The sequence below is a fragment of the Hirundo rustica genome, chromosome 4 (assembly GCF_015227805.2).
Source record: "Hirundo rustica isolate bHirRus1 chromosome 4, bHirRus1.pri.v3, whole genome shotgun sequence".
NCBI classification, from domain to species: domain Eukaryota; kingdom Metazoa; phylum Chordata; class Aves; order Passeriformes; family Hirundinidae; genus Hirundo; species Hirundo rustica.
The window spans coordinates 35668083-35684968 of NC_053453.1; the positions used below are offsets into that span (position 1 = coordinate 35668083).

At 42.0% G+C, this 16886-nt stretch overlaps 1 protein-coding gene across 4 annotated transcripts in view; it reads left to right on the top strand.

Annotated features, from left to right (window-relative positions):
* Positions 1-1064: 1064 nt before the first annotated feature.
* The window catches only part of CPSF6 (cleavage and polyadenylation specific factor 6), a 32698-nt gene continuing 16876 nt past the window's right edge, over positions 1065-16886 (top strand). For 2 of the 4 annotated variants that reach the window (XM_040061171.2, XM_040061175.2), the window contains exons 1-5: positions 1065-1194; positions 13093-13302; positions 14417-14520; positions 15260-15405; positions 16057-16230. In XM_040061171.2, coding sequence (XP_039917105.1) covers positions 1135-1194; positions 13093-13302; positions 14417-14520; positions 15260-15405; positions 16057-16230 — 694 coding nt within the window. In that variant the 5' untranslated portion in view covers positions 1065-1134. The remainder of the gene's footprint in view (positions 1195-13092; positions 13303-14416; positions 14521-15259; positions 15406-16056; positions 16231-16886) is intronic. The other 2 variants (XM_040061172.2, XM_040061173.2) reach the window with 1 other exon arrangement.

Sequence of the window (16886 nt, forward strand, 5' to 3'; positions counted from 1 at the left end):
TGAAATATATCTAGACTGTCAGCGGGTGTGCTCCACAACGCATCTCTTGTTTTGGATCTCTGTTTTTCAGCTATTTTTTTGTCTATTCAGATTTCTTTTCCATGGACACTTCAGCGTGGGATTGCAAGATAGACAGGGATGATCTGCACACAAGTCCAGGACCCAAGATGAAGTCAGGACACTTTGGATGCTGATCCACACACTGCGAAGTACTCCCAGTCATGAAACAAAAAATTTGAGTCAAGCTAAAAGTAACATTTTTATTCATTGCAGTGATGTCTTTACATTATTTTAATTCTGTCTGAGAAGTACAGGCTTCTTATTGTCAGCTTGTGATAAAGTAAAAAACCCACAAGTTTATTTTTGGATATGGAACATAACGTTCAAAGCAGAACATAATCTATTATGTAGAGCATTATGTGCACTGTGCTTCATGTGCCAGGAGATGGTGTTTCCAAAAATCACCTGGAGCTTAAACATGAATCTGGGTAACAGAACACTCATTCAAAATTTATTTGAAGCTGTCTTGCGACCGTAACAGTTCTGAACGCACAACAAAAACAAACAAACAAAAAACCTAACAACGCTCGAATCGACACTAGTTATCTTCACTTTGTGATGTTAAAAATAGAGCTCTGCAGCATCACAGTGGAGAGCCCTAGCTAAATGCAGATCGGCGTGTGCCTGTTTTGTGTCCTTTCCGCACATTTTACTGCGCTCCTGAGCCCAGCGCGCCGCTGTTTCGAAGACGCAGCACGGCGCTCGTTTTTCAGCCGATAATTACGATCCTTGGCTATGGAGCGCCCAACGCGCTGTGACTGTGCTGGAGCTCCCTTCCTCGGAGCGAGGCAGCGCGGCACACAAGCCTGCGCCGCGCTCACCACGGGGCACAGGCCAGCACAGCACAGCCCCCGAGCCGGGCCGGGCCGGGCCGGGCCGGGCAGAAGCGTGAGGCGGCCCCGGCGGGCGGGGAGTGCCCGGGGCGGGGCGTGAGGAGAGACCCGGCGCCCGCCGCCGGCGGAAGCCCCCCCGCACCGCCGCGGAAGTGACGCTGAGCTCCGCCTCCCCGCTCCCTCCCCCTCCCGGCGGCGGCTCGGGAGCCGGGCGCGGCTGGCGGCGGCCCCGGGTGGGACCATGGCGGACGGCGTGGACCACATCGACATCTACGCCGATGTGGGCGAGGAGTTCAACCAGGTACGCGCGGCCCGCGGGCGCGGCCTCTCCGCTCCGCTCCCCTCCCTTCCCTCGCCCGCCTTCGTAGCCGCGCCGCCTGCAGGGCCCTCAGCGCGACGGCCGCGCCGCCGCCATTGTTCGGGCGCTCCCGCCGCCGCCGAGCGCGGGGCTGCGCGGGCCCGGGGCGGGCGCGGCCTCACGCCCGGGCCGCGGGTGCCGGCGGCGGGCACGGCCGGGCGGAGAGCGCGCCTGGCGCTGGGAGGCGGCTGCTGCCGGCGGGCTGGACGCGCCGGGGGCGAGAGCCTTCCTTCCTTCCCTCGCTTTTTCGCCTCTTGCCAGCCTTCTTCCCTCTCTGCCCTTGGTCCGCAGGGGCCGCTCCAGAAGGCCCTCCCGCGCCGGTTCGGCGGACGGGACCATCCCGGATGCGGCGGGGCCAGCGGCCGCTTCCCGCCGGCGGCGAAGGGGAAGCGCTGCCATTGTTCGCAGATGAATCAAAAAGCCGCCGAGCGGTGGCTGTTTCTCGGCCGCGCTTTGCGGGGGAGGCGGAATTAGTGCGGCTTTATTCTGCAGCGCTGGAGAAAGTATCCAGCTTTTTATGTTTTCGTTTTTTGTTTTTCTTTTTCATCATTATCTTCTACTTTAAAAAGCGGCGCAAGCGTTTTTTAAAGGACGGCTTCATATTTTGTTGAGGAAATTTGGATGACATAAACATCTTCTCTGGATTATAAGTAGTCCATTTCTATAGTGTTTTTTTTGTTGTTGTTATTGTTGTGGGGTGGTTTTTTTGTTGTCGTTGGTTTTTTTCGGCTTTTTTTTTGTTTGTTTTGTTTTGTTGCGATGTTAGTTTTGCATGCCATCTGTCCCATTAGCGAGTATTCTCCAGGTTGAGTTGCCCCAAATTGCTTTGTTCCTGCCCTAGAGCATAAATAACCGGGAACAACTGCACTTTCACACACTTACGGGGCACAGCTGTATGCCGGCTTGCCTTACAGAGAACTGGGAAATAGGTAATGGCTTTGGAATTCACAGGTAACTTTCTCAGTAACTTGTAGCTTTCTCAGAAGACAGTTTCTTCAGATATTGATTAATAGAGTAATTCTAGGTATTAATAATCTCCTAAAGGTATGCTATGAAATAATGCCATATGAAAAGGACTTTATGAAAAGCACTGATTTGCTCTTAGTTTGTCTGCATGTGAAGGCTTCTGCCTTACAGTTGAAGACCCACGATGTGAATTTAAATAGGAATGAACCCTAGGACAGATGCCATTTAGCAGAAGATTACATTTTTTTGAGATTCTGAGATAACTTGAATTTGGTTTAATCAATTCTAGATAAAACTGATAAAACCGCAAAATTTTCAGGGAAAAAACCCTTGCTTGAATCTGTTAGTGTTTGTGTAAATTCATATGTGCAGAAGCCCTCAGAGTTATGTGCTGTAAGTATAGTGTAAAGAGGTAGTGCCAGAACAAAAGTGATGGGGATGATCTGTTTCACTCACATGGTCCTGGTCTACTCAGGTAGATTACTGTCGATATTCTCTATAACCATGGTGCTGTGAATGAGGAGAGCCTTGTGATAATTTAGCTTAGCTTAATCCAGCAAGGCAGGGAACCCTTTCGCTTTTTTTCACTCTATTCATCCCAGTTGTTTTCCTGTTGGGTTTGCGTTTCTGCAGTGTGTTGCTTCAGTTCATAAATCTTGAAAAATATAGGACAGAAAGGTGAGGTTAGTGCCCTTTTTCCATCAGCTTGAATTTGGGGGTTTTATTTGTTTTAGGTGGTTTTCTTCTGTGATTTTGTCTGTCACACACCCCCCAAAAATTGCTGTTTGTTTTCCAAATTTCATTTCTGCGACTTTCTATTTAAAATAATATTGTTGAACTGAGAAAGTCTTGAGACAATATTAAAGTTTTACTATGAGAAATTGACACCTCTGCACTTCCCCATTTCCTTCTGTCATATATGAAAGAAGGTGAGTTGTATTAGTTTACTACCTCTTAATTCTGACATCCTTGAGAAAAGTTGTCTAGAAACTTTTATTCATCAGTTGCTGTTCCTGATTTGAAGCTGACAGCTTAAATGGATAAGATGGAACATAGTACTTCGGATGTGTGAAGATGACAATTAAGAAAATGCTTTAGGAAGAAAGTGATTTGCATTATTAATTTGTTTATGTAGAGGGCATTTGACAGAACATATTTGGAAAATAATTTTGTCTTCATCTGTTAAATGAACTTTTTTTTTTTATTTTGTTGCTCTACATTAATGTCACTTTAATATTTTTTAAATTGAGCTGTAGAAACCCTTGCCACTGGTTTTGGCAGTAATAGGGACTGAAAAATAGACCGTGGAGCTTGCTGTTCTTTTGGATGCAGGACATAACTGTATTTATACATAAGCTGGGACAAAACTTTTGTTTGCATCTGGAGTTAACCCTTCATTTAGGACTTGTGACTGGATAAACTTCCCTTGGTTGTTTTGTCTTGTTCTGCACCTCAAGGTGTAGAACCTTGAGGCCGTTCTGGCATTTTTTAAATGCCTTTTATTCCCAAGTAGGAGGAGGGTAGGGATGTTCCGCTTGATTAGCACTAAATGAACCATAGATTATAAAGGTGAAATAAAGACCACGGAGCCATGGGTTTACAAGCTGGCTAAGATGGATGACAGCTGTAAAATGTCTCGGGTTGTATTTAGTTTTGGTTGCAGTGGGCTGACTAACTTGATATCAGATCTTTTGAATGAAAATGCATCTTTCCTATTCCATCTGAAGCTCATCGTCTGTCAGTGTTACCTCTTACTCTTTTATTAAATTATTGTTCATCATAAAAATATTTTTTTGTCCTTGGGCTAACAGCTTTAGTCAATTTGGCTCTGACCAGTTACATTCTTGTTTATATTGTGGTTTCTTTTTTTTTTCTCTTTTTCTTGAAGAACTTGGTTGAGTAATTTTTCATTTTTTTCTTCTAAGCTGACTTCCCCATCCAGCAGTCTTTTCTATTTATTTAAAGTCTCATTTTGAGGTGATAGCCTCATAAATGTAGTAGTTCCTGCATGCATTGCTTGTGCCCTGTTAGAAATGGGTATTGCATGGAATATTTTACCTTGAGCATCTCCCTATGTTACACATCTTGCTCTTCAAGAGAGGGAGACCTGTGATGCTTGTTCGAACTGTCACCTGCATACAAATAGCTGAGGGTGGCGTTCTCTCAAGGGCAGAAGACCCCTCAGTAAGGTTGGGGTGCTTTAGCAAATATTAGGCTGTGGTTTTATACACAAAACCCTAGAATATTGCTGTGTGGTACAGAGATAATAAGGAGCTTGTGCAGAAGGCCAGTTTGGGTCTGACTTGAGGCTGCCTGCCAGTTTGGCCAGCAAACTGGGTTGGTTTTTTATGCTCATGAAGATTTGACCGTGCTTGTCAAGTTTCCGGAAGCGCTTTGCATTTTTGAGCTTCGGGATGTTTTCCACTTGTGCTCATGCGTGTAGTTAAACAGTAAAAACTTTTTATACATAAAAAAAATCTTTCTGATCAGAAAGAGGATGCAAAAGAATTTAAGGATATAATATTTTAATGCTGTGGAAAATGTGTTTGCTTTATACTCTTAATGAGTAAACTTGGATAGTTGCATTGTGGCTATGTCTAAACATGCATGTAGTGTTCTATTTTGATATTTAAATGCTAGCAAATTAGGGATTAAAGACTTCACTTTGTATTTTATAACTGAATAATAAAACTGATTTAGATGGAATAAGCAGTTAAGAGGCTAATTTTCTGAAAACTGCAGTATCTTAGGAATGCGTTAGTTACTGTCTTGACTTCAGATCTGTAACACAAAGGAATTTTCTGTGTGTGTGATAAATAATAAAAGCTAGCATTTAGTGGCCAATTAAAGCCAGTTATTAAAAGCAGCCTTTATATTGGAAAGACAGGTGTCTTATCATGGGATGGAATGGACACATTTTGGTATAATAAAGTTCTCATTAGGGCTGTCCTGGTAGGAAAATCATAAGCTGGCAGGCCTGCATGTGCTATACAATATGTCTGCAATACATGACAACATATGCATTTTGTCAGTTCTGCTGAAAGCGGCCCTGGGAAGACATAACTTCTGCATATTGGTAAATATCAGAAAAACTTCAGACCTGCTTATCTGGCACCTGTGAACAGTGATACTACGTATGTTTAGTTAGTGTTTTTGGCTACTTGTGAATTTGTAACTCTGTAATTACTCCGTAATTTTTAGTTACAAGGGATCCGGTTGCTTAAATTTTAGGGCTGGACTGGTTGTAGGGCCAAAAGCATTTGGACCTGTAGAGTAAACGTGAATCCTATGGTCATACAAACTTGTCCACTTCTGCCATAGGCTGTTTGCTTTCTTAGAAATATTAAATGCTGCCTTTTTTGTTAATGTTCCTATTAAACTATAACTAAACTATATTCAGACAGCTAATCAAGACCAGAAAGATTTTTTTGTTTATGTCTGTAATGGTTTTAATTTAATAAAACCAGGCAGAAACACCAATTAATGTAGGGGTTTTAGTGTTAATATTTTTTGTGGGAGGGAGAGATTAGGAGAAAAATAAAGCAGGCTTAAGCTTAAAAATGTACAAAAAATAGTTTTATTAACACACATTAAAAGAATAGAAAAAAACAGAAGGCTGGAAAAAAACAACTAAAACAGAATGAATCAAAAAACACGCTTCTTTCCTCTTACAAACTATTAACTTTCTTATTGAACAACATAGAAAGACACAGCTTAGGGTTTTTCAGTCACCACTTAGACATAACTACACATTACTTAGGAGAAGAGTCCTTCTAAGATCTTTTATGAAGACTTTTGCTATAAGACAAAATAGTCTAATGCTCTCTGTTACACATTCTGCTGCTGCCCAGAGTTTTCGCAGACTGTGATGTTCTATCCGCAGAGCTTCTCAGTGTATCTGGGGTATTATTTACAAATACTTCTTCTGATCTAAAATTATCTTTGTCTCAAAGGGCTGAGACCTCCTTTTTGACCCAGGAGTGGGGGTTTCAAAGTTCCCAAATAAATCTCCACTACCCCAGTCCTTAATTTTGATTAGAATAGCATTCTACCCAAATAATACTAAGATGCTGCAAAGAACAGTTCATTTCTTCATAATTTACCTTAGAAAAGTCCAGTCAAAAAATGTCCACTTCTTCAATCCTATTCCAATATTATTAGTTCTTTCACTTCTCATCTAACTGACTTCATGCAGTGTCTGTTTCATGTACCTTCTGTTTTCTTCTTTATTCTTTCTCTTGAGGAAGAATTGTGCTTTAAAAGTTCTGTGTTGCTAAGAAAGGGTAAAATTTGCTCGGGCTTGCAAAGGCCACGTGCGTGTGCTGGGCTGCAGGGCTGCAAGGCCGTGCTGATGGAGGAAGCTGGTAAAGGTCCTTTTTTTCCCCCACCCCTCAGTCTCATCTCAGGCAGTCCAGCTCAGAGTTGTTACGAAGCTGCAGGCTTGCTTTCTCCGCTGCTAGCGGTGATTAAGCTGGGCCATGTTTTGGCCCCTTCTGCCGTGGTCTGAGCACGTGGCCAGCACTGCCGAGCTGCAGCTGCCCCTCTCCCCTGCCAGCAAGGGAAAGGGGCTCAGCCGGCCCAGGCTCTCTCTGTGCGGGCAGCGGCCCCCAGACCCCCGGCCAGGCCCGGCCCGGCCGCCCAAAAGGGCAGCAAGGCCCGACCTGAGGCCTCCCGCCGCCTCCGATGTTACCTCACTGCTGATCCTAAAGCGAGAGACCACGCGGTCAGCAGCGGATCAGTTTTAAATGTTCCTTCCAAAGTCGCACTGACAGTTCTCATTGGTCAACTTAGCTGTCAATATCCCAGCCTGCTAATAGGTCCTTGTCCCGTCTCCCCCCGCCAACCTACGTTATAGTCCGGGCAGCGAAAAAACCATTTTACATTTCCCTATATCTAGAAAACAAAATCGTGCCAACCCATGATAATGTCTTTAACTTGTTATTCTTCAGGACCTACAATTTTTTTTTTTCCCTCAGTGAGGATAGTAACATTTGTTTAGAGTTTTTGACCACAAATATGGTGACTTGAGTGAAAAAAACAGTAAGGGGAAAGCTGGATAGTTTAGTTTTTATCTTTTTTTAATTTTTTTTCCCCAGAAGCAACAGTAAATATTTTTCATAAAGCATTATTTACTTCACTGATTTTTTTAATTGTGTTTTTGGAGGTGTAAGTTAGTGTTTAACTCTTAAATTGGACAACGGACTGCAGTAAAAGCAAGTCTAACAAACGTATGGACAGCTTAAAGAAGTTTTGCTTAACAACAACAAAAGCCATTTCCAAAACAGCACTTGTAAAGGAAGTAAGTGGTTCTCTGCAGCTCAGAGAAGTATGACCACTAAGTTCCAAAAAGAAAATAACATGTTAAGTTTGTCCCTTCTGGACATGAAGTTCCTTGTGTTCATGGCTTTCATATGGTAATGTTTCACCCAATTCCATCTATTAGCACAGAATGTGAAATTTCAGTCCTGATTTTATGATAAAGTCTTTCAGACTGTGGTCTAGTTGAAACATAGACTTCGGAAATGCATTGCTGCCTGATTTTCTTTTAGAGGGGGCCAGTACAGCAGTGCTCACTTGGTTTCTTAGCCTGTTTATCTACAAGATTGTGAGTTACAATAATTGAGAAGAAATATTTTCTCTTCGTGCTTGATATCCTCCTTGTAACTAAGGAAGTTGGAAGAGGTCAAAACAGATGAGACTAATGAAGTAACACTTACTGTACTTTTTTCCTCTTCTGCCTATGGGAAGGAAGGGCGTGTTTAGGTAAGTTTCCACAGAAAGCGAATGAAGGAGAAGGGGTTGTTGGATCTTGTGCAACCTCCACCAGGACATCTGTCTTCTATCACACTTGGAGTTGCTGGTTCAGATCATTCTTAATCATCTGAGCACACACCTTACTGACAGATTGGCAAATGAATGAATTCCATACTGGATGCAAAACCAGCATCCAATGATGTGAGCAGAAATTCTAGTGAACAACATGAGGTTTTCTCTAAATTAAGACACTAATGCTGTTGGGCTTGCCCTGCCCTCCTCTCAATTACATGCAGACTCTGCTACCTTAATAATTCGCTCCAGTGATGGAGACCTGAAAGCATGTATGATACAAAGCATCTGTTTGAGAGGAGTTTCTTGTTGCTAGGGGAGTGCAGCAGAGCTGTGGACTGCTACCCACTCTGGTGTTTTGGCAATGCTGACCTCAGAGAGATAGGTTAGTGTACCTATATCTGCTAAAACTTTGGTAGTTGTGTTTTTGCATCTGTCTACCAAGACTAAATTCTACTTCCCTGAAGTACAATTCATCTTCATATACACAGATGACTAGAGTTACTGCACATTTAGCAGAGGACTTCCTTAATTGCCTTGTGACATCAGCCTTAATCCAGCTGTAAGATGTCATGTTTAGGCCTGTCTCTGGTAGTTCTGTGTACCTGATTTCATTAGCTATGGTAATCAGAGGAATCAAACAGAGACTTCGTGAAACATGAAACCCTTAATTTGATTGTGATAAGCTTACCTTTAGAGAGAGATTTTTCTATTTAAGTTTATTGGGACAATGCAGTTTACTGAGGATTAAATGTACTTGATTGACAATGCCAAAACTCAGTTTACCTGTTTGTTGGGTTTTAAAAAAATTAATATTATTTGTTTTAGTTACACTTTCCCTGTGTGAGCAGTAGTTGATAATATTTTTATATATTTCAAGACAGTGGATCTTTTGATCATGGTCGTGGATATCTCGCATTTACAGCACACTGCCACCTTTGCAGCCTGTGTTTTGTGGAGTCCAGCTTGGTTCTCTCTAGCTGCTGTATATGGTACCTTGAACTATTCTGTCTAGGATGCTTCTATGAGTTTCTGGATACAAATCCATAGTGGATGCTGAAGTATCTCTGATACCAAAACCTGGTGAGGCAGTTTCTGTTCTGGAGCAGGGTATGAGAGTCCAGTAAACTGGGGGAAGTTGGCTCAGAGGGGTGATAGATGCTTGTGGATGGACTGGGCATTGGTCAGCAGGCGGTGGGCATCAGGAGTTATGCATCACTTGACTCGCTTGTGCATTATTTCATCTCTTTTTGTTGTCTTTTTCATCATCACCATTATTATTTTTATATTTTACTTTATTTCAGTTATTAAACTGTTCTCATCTCAACACACAGGTTTTACCTTTTTACTGATTCTCTTCCCCTGTTCCACAGAGTTTGGGGAATGGAGTGAGCAAATGCCCATGTGGTAGTTAGTTACCAGCCAGAGTTAAACCACAATGGCCCTTTTTTTGTCACCCATCATGGGGCTTGACAGGTTGAGAAAACAACAAGTCTTACTAGAGAACATGCTAGAACAAAGTTGTTGTAAGCATTTGTTATATTTGTTTAATAGTAGTTGGACACAATGTTAATTTTATGCTCTCTGTTGTTCTGCTTGTTCTCAGAGCTCCGTCATTTAACTCCTTACTTCCAGTGTGTGCCCCCTGTTGTGCTGTTTATTACCCGTTGGAACTGGTCTAAGGTTATTGTGTTGTGTTTTAACATAAGCAATCTCCTCTAATGGAGTATATTCTGCCTGCAGCAGAGGGCTAGGAACTAGATGGTCTTTAAGGTTTCTTCTAACCCAAGGCATTTGATGATCCTGTGAGCATTGGTGTATAATACAACAGAATTGCTGGTTGTGAAAGTAATCTGTTACTTGTACTCAGCTCTGCTGTCATCTTTGTACTTTGTGAGTGATCTATTGGAAACTTTTAATGATTACATCTTTTACCTTTCATCCTCTGAGCATTAACCTGTGGAGGTTACATGATCCCACATCTTCCCCTTCTCTGCCAGGCTAATGACAGTAGCTCTTGAAAATTGTGAGTATCCTTGGAGTGTTGAAACAAGCATAGCCGTATTGCAAGGAACCATGATTGTGTTCCAGGTCTTGTTTAGGGTTAGACAGCTATTTGCAGCTACTCAAACCCTGTGACAAGGCACTGCGGCTACTCAAACCTTGGTGGCAGGTGCTGCAGGTGCTCAAACTCTTGTGGTGGGTGATGCAGTTGAACCAGAGCACCAACCCCTGCCCGTATCAGTCACCCCTTTTCACCAGAAGAAATGGACACAAAAGAGTTTGTTTAGTTAGGAGAACACAGCAGGGCCATGGCAAGAACAGGAGGAAGAGGTGGAACAAGAGGGAACCACTCAATCCCTATCTCTGAGAGGGATATGCAAAAAGATTTCAGCCATCACCCAGGTGAACAGGTGATCACCTGAGTGCTTGGATGCTGGGTAACAGGGCTAGGAGCCTGGAATTAGAGGGTGGGGAGCTAAGCAGCTGGGATCCCCTTCTAAGGAGGGGGTCATTGACAAGGCAATTGGCAGAGGGCCTCAAGTCCTCAGCTTTTGGGAGGTGACTCCTGTGGAGTGTGAAGGAAAGACATCCCTTCGAGGAAGATGTTCCATGTCACCCAGGGCCACCACAGAGGTATCCAGTACCTTTGTTATGACCCAGACAGTGCATGGTCACCCACAGACCCAGAATAATTTCAGTGCACGTGAGCCTTGTGGCAGTAACTTGTCCAGAGCGTGCCATTTTCATATGCTGGGTTTGCAGGAGTGTATGGATCCTCTGGCCTGGCACGTCAGGCCTGCAGGAGTGGAAAGCTCTAGTGCACAGGGTACCCCAATGCCATCCAACTCTCCAGGGGCAGAATCTGTTTCTGGAGAGAGAAGGGGAACTGAACCGCTGACTGAACTGGAGGCTGAAGTTAGCCTGACTGGGAATGTGTGGCCGTGTCTGGCCTGGAAGTTCTGTGCATGCCTGGCACAGGCACTGTCTTAGGAGAGGGTATTTCAAGGACTCAGAAGCATACTGGTGGGTGTTCAGTACCCCCTCCTTGGAGGCAGAGGAAGTTAAGCAGCTGCCTGCCTTGCCTCTTCTCTCAGAGGACCCTTCTGTTGGGCTTGCTGAAGGTCAGAGAACAGGTGCTGGTCGTTACCACGGGGCTGCACCGGCAGCAGCATTGCATCGAGACTCCGATTGCCATTCACAAGCTGATTTATCAGCTGGAGAGTTAAGTGGGGATCAGCAGGACCATATGGCCAGTGTGAAAGTATAAGGGAGAGTGGAGACTAACAGTGAACTGTGGTGGCCTGAATGAAGTCATGCTGTGGCTTGGCTGAGTGTTGCCATACTGGACATGCTGGAACTCCAATATGAGCTGCAGTCAAAAGCTGCCAAGTAGTTTGCCACAGCTGACATTGCTGATGAGTTTCAATACCTTTGACAGGCCACAATTTGCTTTCACTTAAAGGAATGTCCAGTAGACCTGGAATCCAGCGCCCCAGGGGTTGAAAGGTAGCACTACCATTCTATGGACTGGTCCAGACTGCATTGGAACAGGGTGAAGCTCTGGAACACCTGCAGTACATTGATAATATCATCATATGGGGGCCATATAGCACCAGAAGTTTTTGAGAAAGGGAAGAAAATAGCTGAAATTATTCCATAAAACATAGTAAGGTGAAGGAACCTGCGTGGGAGATTTTTTTAGGACTAAAATGGCAAGATGGATGTTGTCAGATGCCAGTGGATGTGATCAACAAGACAGCAGCAATGTCTCCATCTACTAGTAAGAAACAAACGCAAACTTTTTTAGGTGTTGTGTGTTTTTGGAGAATGCACATGTTTCAGACTGCAGTCTAATTGTAAGCCCTCTCTATCAAATGACCTGGAAGAAGAATGACTTCAAATGAGGCCCTGAGCAACAACAAGCTTTTGAACAAATTAAATGAGACATAGTTCATGCAACAGCCCCCAGGCCAGTCTGGGCAGGGCAAGATGTAAAAATGTGTTCTGCACTGCATCCAGGGCAAATGGCCCTGCCTGCAGTGTCTGGCGGGAGACTACAGTCCATCTCCAGTCCTCTCTTTTGGAACTGGGGATACAGAGTATCTGAGGCCTCCTATACTCCAGCTGAATGAAATTCTGGAGCCTAATCAAGGGACTTGAGCCGGAAGGGATTGGTGTTGAAGCACAGCTCCCCTGTGACTGCCAGTGCTGGGCTGGATTTTCAAAGGAAGGGTCTTCTCTACACATCATGTAGCTGGTGCTACATGAAATAAGTGGGTTGCAGTGACCACATAATGAGCTCAAATAGGAAATCCCAGTTGCCCAAGAATCTTGGAAATGATAATGGACTGTCAAGAAGACAAAGATTTCAGAATGTCACCAGATAGCATGTGCTGAAGGGGCCCCATCTCAGAAATTAGATGCAGTATACCTAGTTTATTGATGGGTCCTTCTGTATTACAGGAAAGCATCAGATGGAAGAGCATCGTGCCCAGTACATAACCTAGTGGGAGTTGGGTGGAAGGGGCTGATCACTGCTCAGGGACTGGCAGTTTGTTTGAGTTCAGGTTTTAAACTGTTCTTATCCCACAGGTTTTACCTTTTTCAGATTTTCCTCACCCATCCCATGGAGTGGCTGGGGAGGGAGAAGTAAGCGGTGCTCACTAGGGGAGGAAGCAACTGTGTGGTACTTAGTTGCAATCTTGGATTAAACCTTGACACTTCTGCTTTCTAATGTATACAAGTCTGGGAGTAGGGTTTGTGGATTTTTTGATTTCTGCTTATATTACAAGGGCACAAGTATTGGAATGGAAAACAGTGGCCAGAAGTATTTTTTTCTGCATAGGTTTAGAATATAATAGGAGTCATAAGAATTTTATATGTTTTGATGTGGATGAAACTGGCGCTTAGCTTTTCAGCAGGGATATTGTGTATATGGTCGATCAGACTAACTGTGTCTGTGGAACATGGCAATTATCACAACTTTTGGTTCAATAAGTTTTAAGAGTAATATTAATTCTAATCAAGATTTCTTTTTTATTTCAGGAGGCTGAATATGGTGGGCATGATCAGATTGATTTATATGATGATGTAATTTCTCCATCTGCAAATAATGGAGATGCTCCAGAGGATCGTGATTACATGGATTCTCTTCCACCATCTGTTGGGGATGATGTAGGTAAAGGAGCTGCACCAAATGTTGTCTATACGTATACTGGAAAGAGAATTGCCTTGTACATTGGGAATCTCACTTGGGTAAGTATCTTAGTGCTGTTTAGTTGTAGACAGGCATTTTAATTATAGACATAACTGTAAAATTTTTTTTGCTTTAAAATGTTTTCTGTGAAATATTGTGAGTTTTTGTTATTGGTTTGATTTTCTTTAATTTTAATATGTGGTTGTGTGGTCATTTTTTTCTTTTACCTTTTGGAGAGCTTGTCTGGAGCTGTCATGATGTCTTAAAAATCAAGAAAGTCTTTGGTAAATATAAACTTCAGAGTTTCTGTCATGTTTTAAGTGTTATGAAGGAATATTTGTGCTGCTATGTTCTTACGGTTTTCAGAGAAACAAATGAAAGAAGAGAACAACTTTAAGCTATTAAATGCTTCATGCCTGTAGATACTTCAAGGCTACTAAACAAACCCAATTTTTAGTGAACTCTTACTGAAGGTTTTAGTTTAAAAGGAGGGAGGTTGAAGGTTCTCTGGGATTTTCTTGAAGTTACTTTTCACATTTTTCCAGGGCCTTTTCCATCGGCAGTGACTCTTTCAGCATAACTATTTTCAGGTATTTGTCTTGAGGCTTATTTCTCTGTCCAAGAAGAACAGGTTTATGATAACTCACTGAACTGCAGTCGCCCTTAGGACAATAATCTTTATTAGAATTAAAGCATTTTAAAATAAACTGCAGTTAAGCAAACAGTGCAAGAGCTAGTCAGTAGCTGAATTAGGTGGATCTTTTATCTGTTTACGTGAAATCAAGTTTTTCAGGACCAACATATGCGAAATTATATTTTAAAAGAGTGGTTTTCATTTCTGACAATTTCTTACTATAGGTTTTTTTTTCATTAGTTATTACAGTATTTCAGGAGCTAATAGGTAAGTAAAGGACCTGACTCTTGACTTAAGTTGTCCCATTTTGAAGTATGTTAATGGAATCAGTAAAATGTGCATGAATTGGCTGAACTAATTGTTGAATGGTAAAATAAAAATTACTACTCCAAAAATCAGAATATATTGATAGCCTGAATAAAGTATTCCTCTGGATCAATTTCACATACACACACTCAAAAATCCATGGAAAATTTAGTTGCCCTTTGCCTGGTGTTTTAGATAAGCTCTCATAGTTGAATATTAAAAATATTTTTCAGTGGACAACAGATGAAGACTTAACTGAAGCAGTTCATTCACTGGGGGTAAATGACATTTTGGAGATAAAATTTTTTGAAAATCGTGCTAATGGCCAGTCTAAAGGGTAAGAACTTGTAATTTGTTTTTTCTGTATATGGACTGAAGTTTGGGAGGGGAAGGAGTTCTGAATTTTCATAATTGTCAATCTTTGAACTGCTCATCTTAGCTTGTTGATCCAGAAAGGATTTGGCATATAATTTCATACTAGTGACTTGAATTTCAGGTATAATTTTTTGTGATGGTATTACATGTCCATTATTTTGTGAGTTAAAGCGTATTGGTCATCTTCATTTAAGACTGTTCCTAGATTTTTAGTTGCTGTGGTGGTGATGCTTGTTTTTCTTCAATGTAAATGCTATTCCCCCAACCTTCATTATTAGATCCTTCTTTACATCTTTATTTTCCATTAACTGCTTAAAGTAAGTGCTTGAACCCATTTTTCACTGACAACCTAAATTCCACTGCATGAATGTGCCTTTCTGTGTCTTTGGCAGCAACGAGCACACAGTGTATGCTCAATAACTTGGTCATATGAATTCATTATGTAGTCTGTTGATACTACACCAAAAAGCTGCCTTTGTTGTGATGCATTTTGAATTTTGTGTACTTGCTCTGTGGTCTCCTTTTATGTTCTAGGATAAGTTATTTTATCTGTTCTGAAAACTGGACTAAAATCTGTGAGACATTTTCTGTGTCTAGTTGTCAAGTATTGTTTTGCTTACTGTGTGTGATTTTTTTCATGAGGTGTCAGGATGTCAGAAAATGAACAAATTGTAGTGTAACTTTTTTTTTTTTCCTTTCAGGTTTGCCCTTGTGGGTGTGGGATCGGAAGCATCCTCCAAAAAGTTGATGGATTTGTTGCCTAAAAGAGAATTGCATGGGCAGAATCCTGTTGTAACTCCGTGTAATAAACAGTTTCTGAGTCAATTTGAAATGCAGTCGAGGAAAAGTAAGCTTTTTTTTAAGTGCTATCTTGGAAAAGTAGGAAAAGCTCAACCAATGGCAGGTTTTTAGCGCAGCATCTTTTAATTTCTACACAGTTTAAAATAGGCATAAAATACTTAGAGTCCAGACAAATTAAGTTGTATCTTTGTTTAAAGAAACCACTTCATACACTGAAGAGCTGCTGCATTCTGAAGGAAGGTTGCAGCTTTGTGCAGGTCCTGTCTTAACAGCTGGAGATGCTTTCTTAATTTCTTGTGGGTATAATTTAAAAAATACAAAACACAAGAGCATTTAGAAATTTAGCATTTGTAGGCAAACTGGACTAAATTCTAATGTGTGGACAGTCTGTGTTTATGATAGGATGGGGAAGAGAGGTTCCATGTTGTACTTTAGCACTGTGTCTTGTGTTTCCCAGTATGGCTTTGTCCTTTATTGAAGGAAGGACTGGCAGTCTCTCCAGATGCTCTTCCTTTAGTATGAAGCATAGTATTATAGCAAAGAATGTTTTCCTCTCCAAAAGCATTGGGTTTGGGTATGGGGAGCAAGCTGGTGCTCATAAGGTCATGCTTTAGCACTACATAAAACTTTTGATCAAATGTTGAAATACTTAGCTTATTTTGGTCTATGTAATGACATCTTTGCTTTTCCATTGCAGCCACACAATCTGGCCAGATGTCTGGGGAAGGTAAAGCTGGTCCCCCAGGAGGAAGCTCAAGAGCAGCATTTCCACCTAGTAATAGAGGTCGGGGCCGTTTTCCAGGTGCCATTCCAGGTGGAGACAGATTCCCTGGACCGGCAGGGCCAGGAGGGCCACCACCGCCTTTCCCAGGTAAAATTATGCATATATGGAGTTCCAATCTTACTTGTGTTTCAATGTGGCATACTTATTTGGGAAATGATAAAGATCAAGGCAGTTCAATAATAAGCCATAATCAGTTCACAGGTAGTTTGTAGGATTTGACTGTTCCTTTATTGATATTCAACAGGAAGTTTTACCTAGGAAATTTGGTAGCAAGACAAGAGCTTTTTTAGAGACATTCTTTATACTATGTCAATATACATATTTAAGTATGAAAAAAATTAAAGTAGGTCATGTTAGCAAGTAGATTTGGCTTTAGTGTAGTGTAGTTAAGATTTTCTGATTTGCTATATGTGCTGAGAATGTCGGTGTTGCAGAGTGTAAAGTAACTAATTTCCTTATTTTAGTACAAGTTTGCACGTGGTCAGAAATTCAGCTTTGATTCATGCCCACTGATAGGTCAGTTAGTACGCACTTAAAACACCAGAAATTTGAAGAGGTGAACATCGCTGTTTAGTTAGATAGCTGATACAGAAGAAATATGTTAAACAGTTTGGCTTGCACTGCAGTGACGTTCTTTTTTCAGCTGATGTATTTTTTAGTAAATGTAATTCAGTAATAAATTGTCTACCAACAGTCCAAGGGACATAATCAAATTGAAAAAACAGCAATGAGAATCTAAAAGA